Raw genomic sequence first — 21,965 nt, forward strand, 5'->3', positions numbered from 1 at the left:
ACCCTTTCTCAGCCCAAGAGAACCACTGGTCTACCTTCTGCCCCTGTAGATTTGTCTATTCTGGATATTTCATGTAAATAGCATCCCCTAATATGTAGTCTTCTGTGAATGGCTTTTTTCACTTGATATAATATTTGAAGTTGTAATGTTGTGTCCATGTTGTAGCATTTATCAGTACTCCCATTCCTTTCCGTTGCTGAAGAATATATTCTCTTGTATTGGATACACAACAGTTTTTCATCTGTGGGTTGCTTCCACTTGTCATCTATTATGAATAAAATGATTTTATGAAGAATGGTGTTCGTTTTTGTACAAGTTCATTTGCGTGGACTTACGGTTTCATTTCTCTATAGTAGATACCTGTGTGTACAGTTGTTGTGTCCTAGGGTGGCTAACATTTTTAGGAACTTCCACACAGAACGACTTTGTTAAGAATCAACAACTTTTCTTTTCAACTTTGAAATGGACTTCGTTTGAACTAGGGAAAGAAACCAGGGAAAAGAGAAATGCTAATGCCCTAAATCTGCACTGATCTTTAGCCCATTTGCTGAACCTGCTAAGCCTGTCTGATAACCACTCTCCATGGAAACAACAGAGGACCCTTCTGAAAATGAAAAGGGTATTATTACTAATGATGGCACAACAGGTGTACATTGGGACTGTTCTAGGCAAATTAGGGCTGTGGCCACTCTGTCAACCAAGGAGAAGGAACGGCTCTCATCAGATGTAGCTCCCTTCTCTCCGAGGGCACGTGAAATCACTGGGGCCAGGAGGGGCTGGACTCCCAGGGCGGCCTTGCAGCAGCCCTGTCTTCTCTTCCACCCATCCCCTCAAATGAAAAAGCATCTTTCAGAGGTGGTGATACTTGATAAAAATGATATCTTTACCCATATCTGTAGTTGTGGGTTATAAATGTAAAAACAGAGTAATTAAAACCAATAAGTAGTGACTCGTTAATTTTTCTCATATTTACTTGAACATTTTTTTCTTCCAGGGAACAACTCATTTCAACTTCAAAGCATCACAGACTAGAAGCTTTCAACTGCACTGAAAAACCTGGGAGATAGACAATTTTTCCTTCTCTCTTATTTGAAAGGATTTAAAGAAGACATAAAATGGCAGAGGTTTAAAGTTAATATTCAGGATGAATGATGATAATTCAGATGACAAGACAGAAGATGAACTGCAACCCTTATTTATCAGTGATAAAGATGGACATACACACGCATACGACCAAAGATCACCACGGAACTCTCCAGCCGACAGTGGGCCCTGGCTTCCTGCCACCCCAGATGACATGGTGGTGGACTATGAGACCAACCCTCCTGTGGACACTGGTGAAAGTATTTCTTTAAACCTTCAGTGTGATGAAATACTTAAACACCAAACATCTTCAAGTGGTGTAATTACCAAGGAGGTGTTAGATATGCACAAAGATTGCCCACATCAGCCTTCTGCACATGTTGTACGTACAGGGAAGCCCCACAGGTTCCTGTGTGACAGTTGTCATTCCCTAGCGTCATTTCAGAGCCAGAGTGTTGAGACATCTTTGTCTTTTGTGTGGAAATCCAACAGTGACGATTTGCACTCTACAGACTACTCCTCGGCCTTGGAGCTGAACCAAACATTGGACATGAAAGTGGAGAACATTAACTGCCCCTTCATAAAACATGATGCTGTTGGAAAGAGTCAGTCTTTGCATACCACTGGAAGTCTGCAGCCAACCGGCATGAGAATTAGAAATGCATCTTTATCCTGTTGCATTCATACATCTTCCCATTCTGATAAGATAGATGTGAGGGAAATAAGTTATGATAGAGACACCTTTGGAAATCCTCAAGCCACAGCATCTGAGGCCCAAAACACAACTTACCCTGTGTTTTCTGATGTGGTCATGCAAGCTGATGTTGTTCCAGATACTGGCAATCGGTGTCAGTATTTTTCTGGAAAGGTCCCCAGTGAGTATGCAGATGGTTTACAGCAAAGACTGGTTGGAGAAAAAGAGATACATGCTCCAACACCAGTTTTTCAGGGCATGGATGTTCCCAGTGGGTCTGTATTACAAGAGTTCTTTTGTTTATCTAAAGATGAACCAAACAGTGAGACCCATTCACAGAGCTCATACAGGCAAAAGGAAATGGGCCACAATCTTAGAGAAACAGTGTCTAATTGTCTTAGAGATGATGAATGTCCTTTACTGGTGCCAGCTTTTGATAACAGTAAAGCCCAAGTGCTGAACCCAGAACATGAAGTCACTGTGGCTGAAGACACAGAAATTGCCTCCAATGGAAAGGACTTAGGAACCCCAAATCGTACCATGGAATTGCTACTGAGTAGCCCAGGGCAAAAGATGGCTTCATCGGTTGACCTGAGTTGGGATGCAAATGATATGGTTATTAGCACAAATGACACAGTTTGCATGTCCACACCAGTCCTGGAACCCACAAACGCAACCTTCTCTGTTTCACCTATCAAAGTGACAGAGAGCTGTGGTGCAATGGGGAGGGCTAATCGAGAGCTTACCGACTCACCAGACTTGAAGGGGGCACCTATGAACATGCCTAAACCCAATCTAGGAAAATCAGCAGACAAACCAAATTCCCCTCTAGGTAGCAAAATAAGAAAAACCGAAATTATAAGTTACCCAAGACCAAACTTCAAGAATGTCAAAGCAAAGGTTGTGTCTAGACCAGTGTTGCAGTCCAAAGAGTCTGCTGTATCAAAAGTGGTGGCCAGACCTCAGCTAAGCAGTGCCTCCTCACCCTCAGTATCTTCCTCAAGACCCTTGACAGTTTTGAACAAAACACCAAGATCTGACTTGAATGCAGACACAAAACCAGAAATCCTAATTAACAAGATGCATAAGCAGCAATTTAATAAATTCATTACTAGCCAAGCTGTGCGTGTTACAACTCATTCTAAAAATGCTTCGCACAAGGTTCCAAGAACAACATCTGCCATGAAATCGAATCAGGAAGATGTTGACAAAGCTGGTGCGCCTAATTCAGCATGTGAGACTGGGTCTCAGGCTGCATTTTTCCAGAAGGTCAAAGACATCGTCCCTGTTGAAATGGCAAGCACGGAATGTTCGGAAATGACGTATGCTTCCAGCATCGACAGGATTAGCCCTGAAAAGAAGGGTGAAAAAGAAAATGGAATACCTATGGAAAAACAAGAGCTAAAAAAGAAAATTATGAACGAGACCTTTGAATATGGGTCCCTGTTTTTGGTAAGTGAAAGTTTTGCCTGCTTCAGGAAATGGTGGAGGAAACCGAGAGATTATTAGTAATTGGTTATCCATTGATGGTTAATAGTATTGCAGAATGAGGTGTGCAATTTGTTTTCAGGTGTTAAAATATTACTCAGTAATTTTTTGTCTTGCAGTCATTACAGTTTAGAGTGTTAATTGGTTACCATATGGTAAACTGCATATCAGAACTAATACCCTTCCAGTTCAATATTTATACTGAGTACCAGTGTGCCTTTTAATAGCAAGCTAAAAGAACAAGCTACTTTAATATCCTAGTCTAATTGGTCATTTGAAGTCAAATATCTGATTATATTTTTATGAAAAAAAAAGTTTGTTTATGAACTTCAAAACATGTATTGGACCACAGTTAAGAAATGGCTGGGGAGTGCTGGTAAACAATATCTACATAAAAATAACTCCTGGCCTCTGGCCGGGGAAGCTCCTCTGGGAAGTAGAGCTTTCTCCTATGAACAGGAAGATTGTTGGTTCTGGTCAGCTCATTTGACTTGGGGCAGTAATTTTTTGAGACCCAAAGGTGACAGGATCAGACTGGTAGACATCTGAGGTTTCTTGCAGCCCTGATATATTGATTCCTGGCACACAAAATAAATACAGCCTGTTTTATTCACAGGCAGCGAAAAGTAGTATGTTTTCTATGGCACTGTCAGACACTGGGGAGAGGGGGTAGTGCCTCAATAGTTCCACTGAAACAAAAAGGAATTCATGTGCAGTTCAAAAATTGTTTCTCTTTAAACGTGCATATATTTTTGTGATAGCATGAAGAAACTGGTTTTCTGAGTTTTAAGAACATTTTGGCAGGCCACTCTTGGGCTCTGCACTTGTCCTCAGCCCTCTGTGTGGCCATGGGGACGAACGTGTGTTTTCAGATTCACAAAGACTGTTCTTGGGCTCCGTCCTCTGGTCCAGGATGGAGCTAGGTGCCACGGTGGGAGGGCAGCCGGGAGGCATCTGTGTGCAGGGCTCATCTTAGAGGAATGAACACAGAAGGTATTAAGGGCTATTGTAGAAGTGTGTTCAGGTAGGTCTTTTTAGGAGGTAAGGGTAGATTTAGGAGTAAAGACTTGATGATACTCTGGAGCTAGATCAGTTTAGAGATGTTTTGGCCTATTATAATCTTTTTCAGGAAGAATGGTGTTCCACAATGATGTCTAGACTAATAAGATTACCCATTATTTCAAAACCCAGATTTTAAGTTCTCTTAAAGTAGAACTTAGGAAACTGGTTTTATATCATTTGTGATTTTATTTTGCTGAATTAAAGTGTGACCTCTGATAATTCGAACCATTTAGGTGTTTATAGATGTACATAAAAACGATGTATTTATTCACCCTTGATTTAAGGGAGACTCTTGTTGTGTATCAATGTCTGAAAGTAGCATGAAGGTTAACATTTGTCTTGACTCTAAGTTGGTTGTATAATTATGAAGTAAAGTTTTTCTGATGTGTGCATTAAGTCTTAGCTTTATATTTCCGTGTGCAGAACGAAAGCCTGTCTTTGAGGCTCATGATGGAGTATTGACGTGAGGTGGGCAGGCCCATCAAGTTGAAATGGATCCCAATATCTTAGAGGAGAAGCACTTTTCATCTAAGGAATCTTGCAGTTAGGATTCCCCTATTTTCAGCACTGATACTCTTATTTATCAACTGGTATTAAAAAAAAAACCCACTCATCCTTTTCGCATGATAATGTCTTAAGCCCAATTCCATGCACTGTCATTAGGTCACCTCTTACACATGTCCATGTATCATGGGGAAGGGGCAGGGAAGCCGTCACGGGCCATGGGCTTTGACCTTATTGTGGAGCACTGAACGAGTAAACACTTGCTTCCTGTTTCACTAAGTCCCCTATGTCCCTTGGCCACTTTAGTATCCACAGGTTCTAGATCTCTGATGAAGTACTGAAGGGATGTTAATTTTCAGTGTGTTCTGTTGGTCTGTGGCTACAGAGGACCTTGAGTTTACTGAACCCTTAGGCTGCCTGCAATCTCATAGCTGTTTGGTCAGGGTTTACCTGAAAGTTCAGGAAGGTTCTTATTTGGAAGAATGTATTTGATTTTAATTTGGTGCAGGCTGAGTGTAGGTACCTATTACAGAAGTTAGGTATTGGTGGTAGTGTGTTAGATAAAGGGAATGTTGCATTATCTAAAAGGAAAGGAATTCATATTTTTTGAATGTCTGCTCTGGATTAAACACTTTGCTCAGGTGTCTTACATATATTAGGCCATTTAATCTTCCAAGAAATGTTCATGTACTTTATATACCCTCTCATACACTATCATGTACTCTTCCCAGTAACAACAGGGCAGTTATGGGCCACATTTTAAAGCCTCAGAGAGGTTACTTAAAACACACAGTTGGTAAATAGTAAAATTGAGATTCAAACTCAGGTCCCCTACTTAAATCCTGGCCCTTTCTGCTTCATACAACCACAGGGTTTCAAAATTTTGTGGAATGTTGGCTCTGAAAGGCAGAGTAAGTCTGATATGTTAATGATTCACTTTTATAAGTTGCTTAAAAGTTTGGTATACATTTTAAAGGGATTACCTTAGCCAGCTTTCTGGTAAACGTAGAAGATCTTAGTTTGTATACAGTCACCTGCTTTTCTTGGCCAGTTTTGTGTTGTGATCTCACGTTCTCTTAGGAGATTGCCTGGTAAAGTTAGTGTTCCATTCACCTAGTGTATGTCTAGCTGCCATCAGCAGGGGGCTTTGTGTATCTCTATTGGAAATTACCCACTTATGACATATTAAAGGTGTTAGTGGGAAATATGCAACATAGATGTTAACAGTGTGGAGTTTGGAGTTAGACATGCTTTCAAATTATAGCTTCATCATCATTGGGAAAGAGGCCTCGGGCAAGTGACTTAGTGTCTACAAGGCTCAATTTTTCTTACATTAAGGGAGAATGCAGATGCTAGCTCACTGTGTGGGAATTTGTTCTCTCAGGAAGACTCATGCTCTCAGTTCTTAAACGTGGAAGGGGGGGACATTTATTGGCTGCCTACAGTGGACTCTCTGTGATGGTGATTGTGGGGGTAAAGAGAAGAACGACGTAGCTTTGGCCAAAGTGACAGCCTCATGCATTGGGTAATGTTAAAAGGTCAACCAGAGGGGCTGTTAAGTACCAAGCCGGGAGTAAGCATGGACTGCTGTGCTTCAGGAGGCCCGGCGGGGCGGTGGCTGTGGCGGAGTTGGCGAGGAAGGCTTTTAGGGGAGCTCTCACGGGAGCCCCTCGCTGCAGCTCGAAGGGAAGCACGAACTGGAGGGGAGTGTATGGTGGGAGGGAACGACAGCTACAAGGATGTTCTCATTTAGGAGAGTCCAGGTGATAGGTCTGGTGGGAGCCAGGGAACAGGACGTGAGCGGTACGGCGTGCGCTGAAGAGGATGGCAGGGGCTGCCACACCTAGAAGGCCTGGCGTGCCTTGTGAAGAAGAGTTGAGTTCATCTGGAAGACAGGCAAGCCGATTGATCCAGTCTGGACCTCAGGGAGAGACCCTCAGCAGAGGAGCGGAAGAATCGGAAGCTGGTGAGACCAGAAGGATCCTGAGGACATAGTGTCATTAATCCTGGCAAGAAATGATGCAAACATGTCCCAAGGCAGGTCGGAAAGGGAGAGGACGCCATCAAGAGAGGTTTAGGAAGTAAGAGAGGAACCTCAGAAGAGCTTTCGTTGTTTAAGTTGGGCATCTGGATATGTTGTGGATATGGGAAGAGGCACGTTTTGAGACAGGTGGGCAAAATTAGAGTAGGTTTAGAAACTGTTTCATGTTCTTCTGTGTAATGAGGTATGATAAAAGTATCAACCTTGTAGGGTTCTTAGGATTAAAAGAGTTGATACATGCATTTTGAACTTAAAATGGTATTTTTCATTCTGTAAGGGCTGCATGTTGATCAGTAAAAACACAACAATGATGTGATTACTGTTGACATTGGTAGGTAGAGGTTCCTAAGTGGGCAGGTGAAGAAAGAAGGCTAATATATGGGAAACTCTCAGGAGGAGGTGCTGGCTTGGACATGCTGACTTTGGCTACAATGGTGTAAAGGTGGTGGTGGTCACAGTAGTGGACAAGTTCATCTAGGAAGAGTATCTGGTGAGGAAAGAGAATGGGGCCATCAAGAGTCTCATGATGTCCTTAAGGCACAGAAGAACAGGATCAGACATCATAGAGCTGTGTTTGAGAAACCAAAGAAAAATGGAGTTATTGGCATCACCAATAGAGTTTTAATTTCTTCCTATTAAAAATGAGAATTAAAATGGCACATCTACCTAGCTAACACATAGCATGGTGTGAGGAAGGTCTGATCTGCACTAAACTCATAACTCTCTTTCTCACAGGGTTCTGCTTCAAAACCCGCAGCCAGCGTGGGGAGGACCGCCTCCAAGCCTGACTCCTCCAGCCTGAGGAAAACGCCTGGTCCGAAAGCCCGAGTGGGGCCTTCTGTTTCCTGTTTGAGGTGGAACAGCGACAGTAGAAACCTCAGTTCTGATCAAGCCTTGTCTTCTCAGAGGATCAGGCGTGTGTCCAGTTCCGGTAAGAATAAAATAGTTCAGTTGTGCCTTATAGCAGTTGGTGAGTTATTTGGATGTGAAACTAGGCACGCTGGAAAGCAGAAAGACAGGGTTTGGTTATACAACGAATGCCTTCTGTCAAAAACATTTAGCCTTTTGTGGACCACCATGTTACACAGGAAAGGGAGAAAAAGAAGTCATAGACACTGCCCTTACCTCTGAGGAATGTAAAGGCTAGTTGGGAAGAGAGGGATGTGCTTAAACCAACTTACAAGCTCTTCAGAAGATGCATGTATAAATACACAGTTGGATACCTGCTATGTACAAATGATTTCATTAAAATGGTTTTTTGCAAATGGTTAAGTGCTTAATAACTTACGTGTTACATACCAGACTCCTAATGTGCCCTCACGACATGTGAAGAGATGAGTTTTTTTTTTCCCTGAATTTTACTGAAAGATGTGTTATGTTTTTAGGGATATAAGGGTGACTAACAAGTTACACCTCTCTAATAGGGACATTTATTTATGTCAGTTTGTATTTTAGAAGTAGTAGTTTCAAAATCATATTCAATTTATAAAATCTGAGAGCTTCAAGATAGCTGTGAAGTATTGTACTAAATTTGGCAGATGGTACAGATCGCTCTGTTACAAGTCAGAATGGGACACGGAAGTCAGACTCTTTCACAGGGAGGAGACAAAAAGCCTGCTGGCTATTGAAGTCGGCCGAGAACACTCTGCAGGGAACACGCCTTATTTTGAACAGGTACGACCTTGAGCAAATTAAAGGCAGGTCAGACAGATTTAGAAGTAAGTTTGCCTGTAAAAATAGTGACTACTATTGAATGGCCTGGGAAGAAAAATTGCCTTTAGAATTATGTGTCCACACACGTGACAACACGTTACAGAAGCTAACAGAACCGGGCAAATCCCAGAAGGTCTCTTTACCTCGCTGCACTGTGGGAGTTTCAGCATTTTATTTTCCAATCCTATTACGGAGCCTCCTGTGTGAGAAGCCTATAATGCTCAGAAGTTTTAAGGACCTTGCATCAAGGTCCTGAGGTTCTGAAGAAGAAACCCAGAAAGAGCGGTGGGTGGCCGATGGTCCTCCTGACAGCGTCAGAGGTCAACAGTAGCCTAGCGCTGTGTCACAACGCCTGTGTTACTCACTTCACTTTCGCACATAGGCATTTTATCATCTTACATCATCACAGGAAGAGTGAGTCCAGCACAATAAGATGTTTTGAGAGAGAGACCACATTTGTATAACTTTTATTATAGCATATTGTTATTAATCTTATAATTTATAAATTAAACTTTATCATAAGTGTGTATGTATAGGAAAAAAAGCACATATGGGGTTTGGTACTATCTGTGGTTTTAGGTCTCCATTGTGGCTCTTGGGACCTATTCCCCTCGGATAAGGGGGATTGCTTTATTTTAAAAGATACAGTTCTTTCGTGTAGGCAGTCAGTACCACCAAAGAGTGAAGCATTTGTAAGTCCCTTAACATATCCTACACAATGTAGTGCCTTAATGTGAGAAAAAGCAGGTCTGTTTAGTCTTAATGAAAAGATAGGGAAGTTTATTGAGCTTTTATTAACCTGTATAAACAAGCTTGATAACTAAGTTAAGCATAGAGTTTTCAATATGAGTTAAAATCTAAATTATATTTTTACCTGGTGATTTTCCATATATACATGGAAAAGAAATTAATGTAACTAGAGACTTAATGGACTTGCATTTGAGTTTTATATTTTAACCATTAGAAGACTAACTTGATTATGCTGTATTATGTTTTTTAAAAAGTGGCAACTAACTCATATGGATGCCCACAATAAATTGAGAAGTGTTTGTTGTGGGGGAACAGGACACTTTGTCACAACAGTTAGAAGTAGAACAGAAAATCAAGGAGCAAAAAAACAGGGTGCCTTTAGATCATTGAGAGCTTGTTGCCATTTTACTGTACAGTGAAGTGTCTGTGTATTAGAAAATTGGAGGATATCTTCGGCCCTCATACAAAGTTACTCTACTGAAAGGTAACCAGAAGGAATGTTCCAGCCAACCTGAGGTTTCAATAAATCCTTTCAGAGAACTAAGTAGAAAACCAGACCTGGAGTTGAAATAACATTTTCTTGAAGCTTTAAATTAAATCTGAGAAAGAATTGTAATTAAGCCCCAGCGGAGTGCTTCCATTTTATGCATGAGAATCTGGAAATTATAACAGCATGATGTTCATACTGCTGTGTGAGACCATATGTGAAAGTTGTTAGGAAAGTAAATCCTAAGAGGATTTACCTCATAAGGAGAAGGAATTTTTTTTTTGTTTTCTCTTTTTTTTGTATATCTGAGATGATAAAGATAATGCGATGATATAGATAGATGATAGGTGATGTCTATACGAGGTGATAAACTTACTGTGGTGATCAGTTCAAAATGTGTATAAGTCAAACCATTATGCTGTACCCCTTAAACTTAGACAGTGATGGATGCCAATTATATCTTTAAAAAGCTGGGGGAAAAATGATTTTTAACAGTCCGGAAATTTATGTGAAACAAGATTATAAGTGATTGTAACAAACCAGATGCAAAGGAGCTTTGCTGCCTCAGAGTATGTGTGTGTTTTAACCACTCCATTAAATAAGATGCGATTGTGAGGAAAACTATTTCTAATTATAAGCGTAACACCAAAAATAGCAGCTCGTGCTTACTAAAGGCTTACCGCTTTCCAGACTCTGTACTGATCATTTGACCTGCAAGTTCATTTAGCTCCCACATATTTTTGTGAAGCTCATTGACATTTTATGGACAAGGAAGCCATCCCAGAGACGTTCAGTGCATTGTCAAGTCGTGAGGCTTAAAGTGGCGGAGGGTCGGATTCAGACCAGGCAGTAGGGCTGTGAGTCCACGCTCCTAGCCTTCACTTGGTTAGTCTCAGACACTGTGAGCATGACCCTGAGTCCTAAAAAATGCAAACTCTTAGGCTCAGCTGAATGGTGTGGAAACTGCCGCCTTTCTTTTTTCAGGCCCTTGGCTTAAAGTTCTAGATGAATCTGCCATGACATAAATGACTTTACATGCTTATTATTGTTGCAAATCCATGCTGCTGAGCACATCACTTCAGTAAATACTTCACCACCGATCCAGGCACCTCCAGAGACCTGCCTGCCACCCTCCTTCGGAGGCAGTGCCAGCTCTCAGCAGGTTTGGGATGCTAAGTGCATGTATTCCTTCATACAAACATGCAGTTGGCCTTCAGTGCCCAGCCAGAGCCGGGTAGGATTACAGAAGTAGTGCAGGGGATGTGCCCTGCTGTGGGTTCTGTAACCCACCCGGGAGGGCAAATGCATGTTGATGCAGACCTCAGGGCAGCACACAGGGACACGGAAGAGGCCCTTAAGTGCTTTAGGACTGCGGGGAAAAAGAACAATGTTCCAGGCCTTGGTCTGATTGTACTGGAGCCTGAGGAAAGGCCTAAGGAAGAGATGGCCATTTAGTTTTCTTCCAGAGAAAGGTTTATATTTCAAAAGGGTGAACCTTTGTTTTACTGTGGTTTATTGTGGATTAATAAAATTACCCTCAAATCAGGAGTATATCCCAAACTTGCAATGACTTGCCTATCTTTACAGGTTCCTCTGCTCTCTGGCTAAGTTGTTCCCCTCTTTGTTGTTTTTGTAAGATGGCTTTTTTGTTTATATAGTGTTAAGGGGAATTGAAAGTTCAGTTGACTTTCTCATTTTAGACTTTTATAGGTGAGAGTCTGAGAGAGTACATGCAAAATTATGGGAAACATATGCTTGCATAGATTCCTAAAACCCAGAAATGATCCCCTAATAACATACTCTAAAAGCTAACTTTAATGTGTTGTTCATAGATGTATCTATATTTGTATGTAATTAAAACTTATTTAAAGAAAATGCCGAAAGGTTTCTTTCCATAAAAATACTAGCAGTGATGTGTTTTGAATGCTCACAGTGTGCCAAGCACTATTCTAAGCTTTCTAAATGCCTGATAGCATTTCATCCTCAATTCATAAGCCATAGATCCTGTGATGATCACTCCATAGCTGAGGGATTTATGGTCTGGGAGTAACTGGTGGAGACAGGGAGGAGAGTGCACAATGACAGGAGGGAAACACCAGGCTGTGAGAGGGAAGGCCTTCCCGGGCAGAGGGAAGAGCAGATGCAGCGGTGGAGGTGAGGCAGCATGCACAGTGGAAGAACAGCGAGCTGCCTGGCGTGTGGGGAGGTTGGCGGGGTGGGGACAGGGCCAACCAGCCAGGGCCTTGCAGGCCCCTGCGAGACAGGTATCTTCTCTTTTCTTCCTTACTGACACAGTTGCTGTAAATCCTCGATCATTTGGCAGACATTCCGTGCAATTCTTCTCACTTGGCAAGTGTGTCTGGAGAAGATGGTTTTGTGGAATGACTCAACAGCCAGGCTTACCAGTCTTTCTCATTTATCCATTCAAGAAGGGTTCTGAGTGCTTCGATGCACTGGGCAGTCTGCTAGATTCAAAGAATACAAACAGGGTTGAGTAATGCCCTCTTCCCGAGCTCACTGGTTAGAGATTGAGGTGAAAAGAAATAAATCATTGGAAAGTAAAGTAATCTGCAAACCCCGTCTGAACTGTCCCGGCCTCTGATGCTTTGCATTCATTACGCTTTGCCTTAATTATTTTCTTCCATGTCTGTCTCCTGCTGACTTGTGCTGTCTGTAAGGAGAGAGTCCAGGTCTTAGTTATTTTTAGAGTTCCCGGTGCTCAGCACAGTGTACCTGTTATACAACAGATGTTTAAAAATGTCTGGCTTGATTTGGATGGAGTGTTGCATGTTCACAGTCGAAGGAACACCACTCACTCAGCCTGAGGGAAGATGAGAGGAGAATGGTGACATTTGAACTGGCCTTGGAATGTGCCTGTGGGCGTTTGCCAGACACGGAAGGTTGCTGACATTCCCAAGGGTGCAAATGCCGAGTTGTGAAGAGATACGGTGTGTTCGGGCGAGCATTGCGGGCAGGCTCTGCGTGCCTTAGCAGGCCCTGTAGATGAGCCCCAAGCAGGCTTGAGGGAGCTCACGTCTGATAATCCAGACACAGACTTGTGAGAGTTGTACAAGTATTTGGGAGAATTGCAAGCACGGTGAAAATATCAGAAATGTCTTGGAGGAATAATGCTGAGCGTCTGCGGGGCTTCCTAGTTTGAGTGGCCAGGGAGTGAAAACGAGTAGAACAGCAAGAAGAGGTTGTCAGGGGAAGGGTGCTGGGTTTAGTCTGGGGCATGTTGCATTAGTCTAAAGACTGTGAAGCACCTCCCAGGGGTGTGTGCCTTTTTGAGGTTTAAGACAGTTAAAATTTGTGGAAGGCAAGGAAGCCTGGGGGGAGGAACTGTAAAGAAATGAGCAACAGGGATGACTTACAGGTGGACGTTCAGAATATATGCAGTCCAGGCACGGAAGTCTTAGACTGAGAGGAAGGAATACAGAAGTGTATAGATGCCGATCCCCTTGGAGACTAAATAGGGGGAATTGAAGAGTCCAGATTCAGAATAGCACCTGTGGATTATGATCTGGGAAGCTTCCTCGTTGGTATTTTCTGACTCACTTTTGGAGGTTAGGTGATTTCTTTCAAGTGAGTTTGTGCAAATTCTATCAATTTGCTTGTATCTGTAACCTTAGGAAAGGAAATAAGGGAAGGTGATGTTCCCTTTGAATCAGTGTCCTTATTGCTCAAAGTGGGTTTGCTCAGGAACCTTGGCTTTTAGAGAGTCAGGGGTTTCACCTTGTGCCTGTCTCCATTCTCTCTCTCTCTTTCTTTTATTAAAGTATCGTTGCTATACAATCTTATGTTGGCTCCAAATATGCAACACAGTGGTTCAACAGTCCCTATATTATCAAATGCTCACCCCTCCAGTGTGGTCACTGTCCCTCAGCATAGTAAGATGTTACAGAATCATTGACTGTATTCTCCGTGCTGTGCTACCGTCCCCGTGACCAGCCTATATTGTGATTGTGAATTATTGTGCCCCTTAATCTCCTCCTCCCTCCCCCCATCATCCTCAACCCCTCCCCCTTGGTAACCACTAGTCCCTTCTCGGTGTCTGTGAATCTACTGCTGTTTCGTTCCTTCTGTTTTGCTTTGTTTTTATATTCCACAGATAAGTGAAATCATTTGGTATTTGTCTTTCTCCACCTGGCTTTTTTCACTGAGCATAATACCCTCTAGATCCATCCATGTTGTTGCATTTGGCTGGATTCCATTTCTTTTTATGGCTGAATAATATTCTGTTGTGTATATGTACCACATCTTTTTTTATCCATCCATCTATTGATGGACACTTAGGGTGCTTGCGTATCTTCTGCCTCTATTCTTATTAGGTCTTCTCCATGTGAGCTCATTCATGACCAGGTAATAAATTTGTGGATGAACATATGGATACCTGGTTCCTTTTTTGTATGGTAACTGGGGAAAGTGGACCCTCCAGGTCTTTGGTTTATTATACCCTTAGTTGTAGGACATATGTTCCGAGGCCAGTGACTGAGGAAGTTATTTTTACTCTCCACCCGAAGCAGCAGACTTCTTGTGCACACACCTGCAGAGGCAGGGCTGGCAGTCACCACGAACACTAGCCTTTGTGCCGTTCAGGTTGTCCTGAGAACCTTGCTTGGGGTTGTTCTTGTTTCTGCCCTCTTAAGACTTGCTGTGTTTTTGTAGTGACTCACCTGTATTGCTGTGACTTTAATCTGTCAAGCTCCCACTTGAACTTAAGGAAATGGTATTTTGCAGGGAGGAGTTTCTTGTACCCTGTTACGCTCTTGGCTTACTCACACATGGGATATGGAAGTCACCTTTTGCAATATGTAAGTGTAGAGTATTGCTTAAATGCTATGTTCTGGAAGGTTACTTGTTCACTACACAGTTGGCGAGTGTATACTGAGCAAGAGTCATGCTCTAGACACTGAGGAATGCTGGGATGAGTAAGACGTGGTTCTTGCCCTCAAGGCATCAGCCAGGTAGGCGAGATGGTGAGCTACTCCTTGCATCTCATCTGTCCTTATAATACTAAAAAAAAATAAAAAGCTGTAGGATTTCAGAAGAGGGAGGGTAAGATTACCAATACCAAAGTTTACTGAAATTCATCCTTGTAATAATACAGGCAATCCTATAATGTAATAGAAGTCCACTCTTAGGTATGTAAGGGCCAGTGTTGGTTTAGTGTTGATGCTTTCTGCTGTTTAATTTTTGCCCATAAAACCCCAGAAATAAAAATAAGGCTACATGTGGACTGAGGAATGGCTGGTGCGCTAGGAAGTAGAAACGAAGGGACGGTTCGTGTTCAGAGTATAGAATGTAAAAAAGATTGAGAACAGAGTCAGTACAGTGCTGGAAAGAGGTGGCATCTGGGCAGTTAGGACCCCAGACGGTGTTCTGGCCGTCAACAAAGGGGAGAGCTCCGTCTGTCAGTGTCAAGAAGGGGACATGGGGGCATCATCCCAAGCAAGGTAAACCTTATTCTACCCCTTCTTGCGTCTTGAATTGACCCCGTTAATTTGGCGAGTTCATTGGGTTTTCGCTGTCCCCTTCCCAGTAGGCTATGGGAACATTATGGCACTAAGTTAAGAGAAAGAAAAAAACACCCTTGACCTCTTCAAGGCCAAATCATTTTTAACTTCATACTTTATAACTATTCAATGCCCTTTCCTTTTGCATATTCCCATGCACATATGCTTACTTACATTTAATGGGATAAGCAGTTCCTACTGTTTCCAAAGTCCCATATCTCACAATCAGTAGGCACTTGATGTACTGATAGAATTTTCTTTACCATTTAAAAGGTATGGTGCCTTTTCCTAATTCTTAAATGTTCTTTAATAACATGATTTTAAATGACTGTATAATATTTCTTCTGAATGTGTGCTGTGATACAGCCCTTCAAACTTTTTTGAACGTCAGATTGTTCCTGTTTTTTTTTAAGCATGTTATACAACTGTGCACTGAAGAACTTTGTATGTAAGCACATAAGCTTCAGATAAAGTCCTCGGATGCATTCCTTTAGGTAGACTCAGAGGGCGTGAGCATTTTTAAGGGCCAAAGGGTGTGAACATTTTTCAGGGTTTTGTAACTCATTGCCAAGTTGCCCTTCAGAAACAGCATACAAGTCTGTGCTCCTACTCCGAGAATAGAAGAGTGTTTCTTAGCACCCTTGGGAGTATTTTGACATTTCTAACACTCTTGCCAAATACTCACTGTTTAACAAAGTTCAAAAACGGTATCTTATTTGAATTGGCATATGCTTAGAGCTCAAATATTTATTGGATAAGTGTAGATTGAATGCTCAGATGCTGAGGTGCAGAAGTGAACATAAGTTACATTCAGGTGGAACAGGCTAATCACTGGTAAGTAAAGTGTATGGGATGTTTGACAGTGTAAAATACTAAGGACAAAAAGGTATGAATGCAGAGTAGGGGGATATAAAATGTTTGGGGTGTATGTGTGGGAGGGGCTGAAGCTTTGGTGAGTGTGGCCAGGGAAAGGTGGCTTTTGAGTAAGAGCCTGAGGGAGCCGGCTACGCGGACATCTGGATGGAAGTTGCGCCAGTCAGAGTGAGCAGTGAGTGGGAAGACCCTGAGGGAGAGCTTGGCTCGTGTGTTCCAGAACAGCAGGAATGCAATAAGCAGCCACAGAATAGGAGATGGGGCTGACAGTGGGGAGCCAGATCGTGTGCAGTCATGAAAAGCATAACAGCTTTGGCTTATAACCAACGGGACTTAAACCTTCAGAGGCTCACTCAATAATGTGTCAAGAATACGTGGACATGTGTGAGGGGGGCAGGATTAGGGAGGTCAGTGAGGAGGCACTGCCGTAGTCATGGCAGGAGATCGTGGCTGCTCAGACCAGGGTCGTGGCAGGGTGGGGTGGTCGGATTCTAGATATGCGTGTAGACGGTCAAGCCATCAGGGTTTGCTTAGATGAGATGAGGGGTGAGAGCAAGAGAGAGGAGTCAGAGACGATTATAGACACTTCGGTGGAGCCGTGTAAAGATGTTGGTGCCATTACCTGAGAGGGGGGACGGATGAGAGACAGATGCTGGGAGGAGATACAGGAGCTCATTATAGAGATACCACACTGAGATGATAATATTTAAGTGAAGCGGAGAGTTAGAGATTGGACAGACAAGTCTAGATCACATGCAAGTGTGGTCTAGGGATATAAATTTGGGATTCATCAACATTTAGACGGCATTTAAAGCCACTGGACTGGAGGAGATCACCGAGTGAGTGCAGAAGGAGTACAGGTCAAGGGCACGGGGGTCTCCATGGAGCATTCCAGTGTACCTCGGGGCCCTCCTGAGCTCTAAAGGGCTTACGGAGACGAGGAGGAACCACAGAGGGGACCGGGACGGAGCAGCCAGGAAGGTCTGGTTATGTGTGGTGGTCTGGGGCCGAATGCAGCCTTTCACGGAGGAAGAAGGGATCAGTTGCATCAGTCGCTGCTGACGGGCAACATGGGAGGTGAGATGACAGTGAGGTCTGAACCCCAGAGGGTTGTGTTCATTTCATGGGGAGTCTACAGGGCAGGCAGTTCGAGCTGTGGTCACTCAGGAAGGTCACCTTTCTGCTTTTCATCCTCCTGCCTCAGCAGGTTGCTTTTGTCAGTGACGTTTCAGTTAAAATATGATCTCCAAGAGTTGCAAGGGACACGGCCTCCTGCTACTTTATACAGAGGTTGGGAGCAAAGGACGGCGCCTGTAGGGCAGGGCTTGCTCCCGACCTGCCCGTCTGCATTTATCAGGCAGGGAAGATCTTTCCCTGCACCTCACCCCCAAGCACTCTAATCTTTAAGGCTTTTTGCACAGACCAGATCACATGGTTACCCCTAATTTGAAGAAAGTTGGGAACTTGTACAAGTATTTGGCTTCTTAAACCTTTCAATTAGACATGAACAATGGCAACGGGGATTAGGAATGACAATCGGGGAGCCAGGAAAGATGTTAGACATGGAAAGGTTAAAATTTTAAAGAAACTCTACCGAATATTTTTATTTTCTCTCTTGTATAGAGCTTTTGCACATTTATGTCATTTATATTGTGGAGCATATGATTCTTTGTGGACATAAAATTTACCACTTTAACCATTTTTTAAGTGTCCAGGCCAAGATAGTAAGTACATTCGCGTTGTTCTGCAGTCAACACCACCGTGCCATCTCCAGAACTTTTCACTTCTCCAACGGAAGCTCCTTACCCACTGAACACTAACTGCCCTTTCTCCCACTCTCAGCCCCTGGCAGCCATCGTGCCCAATGAATTCCGTCTCAATGAATTTGACCAGTTTGGGTGCTCATACGGGAGGAATCATAAGACCGTTGTCCTTTTGTAACCGGCTTATTTCACTGACATACTGTCTTCACGTTTCATCCACATTGCAGCCTATGTCAGAATTTCCTTCCTTTTCAAGGCCGAATGATATTTTATTATAGGCATGTGTCAAATTTTCTTGATCCGTTCATCAGTCATTGGACACTTGGGTTGCTTCCATTTTTTGACTATTGTGAATAATGTTATGAACCTGGGTGTTCTCTTGAAATTCCTGCTTTCGATTCTTTGGGGTATATACCCAGAAGTGGGATTGCTGGATCATATAGTAGTTCTATTTTTAGTCTTTGAGGAACCACCACATCCTTTTCCATAGTAGCTGCACCATTTAACTTTTTTTACCAGCAATGCACTGGGTGCCAGTTTCTCCACACCCTAGCTGATGCTTGTTATTTTCTGTTTTGTTCTATTAGGACCTATAACCAACTTTATAGGTATGAGATCTATTTCATTGTGGTTTTTTATTTGTATTTCCCTAGCGGCTAATGATGTTGAGCTTCTTCATGTGCTTATTGGTCACTGTTTATCTTTGAAGAAATGGCTGCTCAAGTCCTATGCCCATTTTTAAATTAGATTGTTAGATTGTTGTTTTTGTTGTTGAGTTGTAGTCCTTCTCATTATTTTTATGGTCCAGAATTTTTTGGTTCTTCTTACGACTAATTTAAATTTAAAAAAATTCTCCCAGTTCCCCCTTTAAAAGCAATCACATATGGATTTAGATTGAAATAGCATTTGGTTAATATATCCAGGGAAGAATTAGCATCTATGTTCAACTATTCAAATCTTTTTTCCCCCTTAATTTTGTGATTTTTTTTTCCCCCGTGATACCAGCACTTTCTGATAAATTTATTCATAGAAATAGCATGTGTGCATGTACATGTCTGTATGTACAACTACTTTTGGCTGCTAAAATGAAGGATACTTTTTTTTTCCTGGTACATTGGGAAGTTGTTGATTGTTGTGTAATATTTATTTTGCAAGCACCTTATCAGGTTTATTTAGATAGTTTTTAAACAGTAACACTTCACCATCGATGCTAATATTTTTAACATATACATTAATTAGCATGAATGATAGAATTTGGTCCTTCTGGGTTAAGTGAGAGTAAACTTGCAGAACAGTTTCAAGATTGTATAGTTTATTCCTCACATAACTTATTGTCAATTTTTTTTATCTCTTTGGGTAGACTTACTCTGGTTTTTATAATAATCCTAGTTATGGCAGATAATTACTCAAAAGGTCACTTTTTCTATATAGTGGTGTTTAAAGAACCCAAGTTATAATTATAGCTATAAACATATTCTCATTTTTTTGTGTTTTAAGTATGACTAGTGGGCATTTTTTCTTCCTGACTCAAGTAGTTAATGGCCCTGCCACTCACATGCTTATTAATATTTATTATATTTTATATAATCACTTACATTTTAAGCTATATATATTAATATGTAGTTAATATATTACAAACTGACCCCTGTAATCTCCTTTTCACTGTCTAGTTAAATCTCCCACTGCCTCCAGCCCCGGCAGGTGCACCTGCCAGCTAAGTTGCTTCCCTGATCTCACATCTCCCCATTGGTCAGCCCTGCACGCTGCTGCCACATGATTGAGTCAGATGTAAATGCTAAGAAAAGCCAAGATACCTCTCCATCTTCCCACCATGCCCCACTGCTGACAATTCAGGTTTTGAACTTCTTAGCCTGGCATTGAACGCCATCTTTCCCTGTAAGCTCTTTCATGCCAGCTCTTACCTATCCACATCTCCAGTCTCCTCTTCTTTTTCTTCCTCATGATATTTGTGCCCCTACTAAGCCATGCAAGTCACAGAATAGCTTAATAGGATGAGTGAGATACAGTGTGTCCTCTAGCAGTTTGTAAGTTTTAGTGAAAATATTCGGTAGTGATTTCTGTAGGAAGACATCAGGGGTTCCGAGCATCCTGCACACTGGTGCTTCACAATTGCTCGCAGTTACCTAAGTTACGTAAGTGAGGGCATCGTTGTGTAACTCAACCGCCATGTGAACCCACTGTCCAGATTTTTAGTAAGATTTATGTCTTCTAATATAAACAATATAAGGATTTTTGGTCAACTGAAGCATCTTCAAAACCCATAATTTCATTAAATGTAAGGCACAGCAAGCCATTTTTTCCATGCCAAATAATATCATGAAAAAATGCATTAAAGCTGAATTCATTCCTGTGGAGAGTTCAGAGATGAGAACTTGGTTTGACTAGTAGATGTTTCTGTGGCTTTGGAAGCAGCTCTCGTTTCTTTGAAGGTGTTTTGCGAGCAGAGTGGGACTCCCCTTCTTTCTCAGGCCTGCCCTTAAGGAATGGAGGAGAGCAAGTCTGAGCTGAGAGATTACATTACGTACCTGTGGAGGTCTGGGAGCTTTCTGCTGGAGAATGAATCATTTAACGCAAGGGTCCGAACAAAGGAGTACCATTCAGGAGTTCATTCTTTGGCGTTAATTCCCAGCCCTTGGAAACACGCCATTATGATGTCATGAAGAACTTTCCAGTAGTAAAATGACTTTTCATCATAGTCATTACAAAAGCATCAATTAGGGCATTTATTTTTTAATTAGTAAAATTAAAAGGATTAAAGAATACTGAATGCTTACAGATGCACAGGAATATGATTATTAGAATCTACTTTAATTATCGACCCAATTATACTTTCTTATTTTCTTTATCTGTTTTGTCGAGTATCCTTTATCTGATGAAATATTTGACCCCAGTAACTTCAATGTTATTTGTTAGTTTATATGATAAAAATACGCTTATTGTGAAAAGAAAATTCACATGGAGTAACATGCAAGCATATAAAGTATGAAGGGAAAATTCCCCATTCCTGCCTCTTTTCATTTTCTCCATGTCCCAGTGTGCTTAGATCCCAAAATAGTCTCATAAAACTCTGGTGTATCCTTGTGGAATATTTCAATATATAGATAAGTTTAAATTTAAACAAAATTAATATTGTCCTTTTACTTAATATTTCTATAGGATTTTTAGTTTTGCAAATTATGCCTTAATTTTTTGTGTTGAATACAGTACATTTAGTCAGTTTTCCAAGGTGGCTATCCAAGTAAGCTGCAGAAAGTATGCTTCAAATCCAGTAGACTTCTCTCTGTTACTAAGGCAAAATGCAAATGTTATTTCTTCCATATTTTCCCTTGACAAAAGATGCTTATAATTACTGAATCAAAACCAATCCATTGTCTACATGTAAGTTTATGCTAACTGCATAAGCTTAAAATAAGCCACTGCAGCCAGTCATCTCTCTGCAGATAGATCTTAAATCTTTACGGTTCACATCTGGGATAAGTTACATGAAATGAACTGGTAAATGTCACCTTTTCAGAACTCTAAGTCAGAGCAGTCCTATACTGATTTCATTGTTTAAGAATTTGGTGTTCGGGTTACGCAGTCTCAGCCCAATTTTGCCATGTCTTACTCTTAATATTGCTTACAGTGTGTGTGTTTTACTGCTACTTTTTATGAAGTTCAATTATAGGTACTTTGTGTCACTTTTGCTGTGAAGTTGAGGACTGTCAGAACAGTGACTTTTGTTGTAGTCCCCTGGTTTTTGCCATTGCACAGTAAGGAGCACCTTTCCAGTAAGAGAGCTCAGGTTGACCTCCAAGCCTGGTACCTCATCTTCCCTTAACTGTGACACTTCAGTTCCACGACACAGTCGAGAGGAGCTAATCTCTGGCAAAGTAGGATGCTCAGTACCAGCAGTGCCCATTCATCAAAGTGATGGTAGAATGGGGAAGACTTGGCTTGGACTACCAGTTGCCATTAGGTGGAGGGGGTG

The 21,965-nt window shown here is 41.8% G+C and overlaps 1 protein-coding gene across 7 annotated transcripts in view; it reads left to right on the plus strand.

Moving 5' to 3' along the window:
- MTUS1 (microtubule associated scaffold protein 1) overlaps positions 1-21,965 on the plus strand; it is a 137,306-nt gene that overhangs the window by 34,877 nt on the left and 80,464 nt on the right. For all 7 annotated transcript variants that reach the window (XM_036894348.2, XM_057505110.1, XM_057505106.1 and 4 more), the window contains 2 exons: positions 995-3,229; positions 7,608-7,803. In XM_036894348.2, coding sequence (XP_036750243.2) covers positions 1,145-3,229; positions 7,608-7,803 — 2,281 coding nt within the window. In that variant the 5' untranslated portion in view covers positions 995-1,144. The remainder of the gene's footprint in view (positions 1-994; positions 3,230-7,607; positions 7,804-21,965) is intronic.

This window comes from Manis pentadactyla, chromosome 7 (assembly GCF_030020395.1).
Source record: "Manis pentadactyla isolate mManPen7 chromosome 7, mManPen7.hap1, whole genome shotgun sequence".
Lineage (NCBI taxonomy): Eukaryota > Metazoa > Chordata > Mammalia > Pholidota > Manidae > Manis > Manis pentadactyla.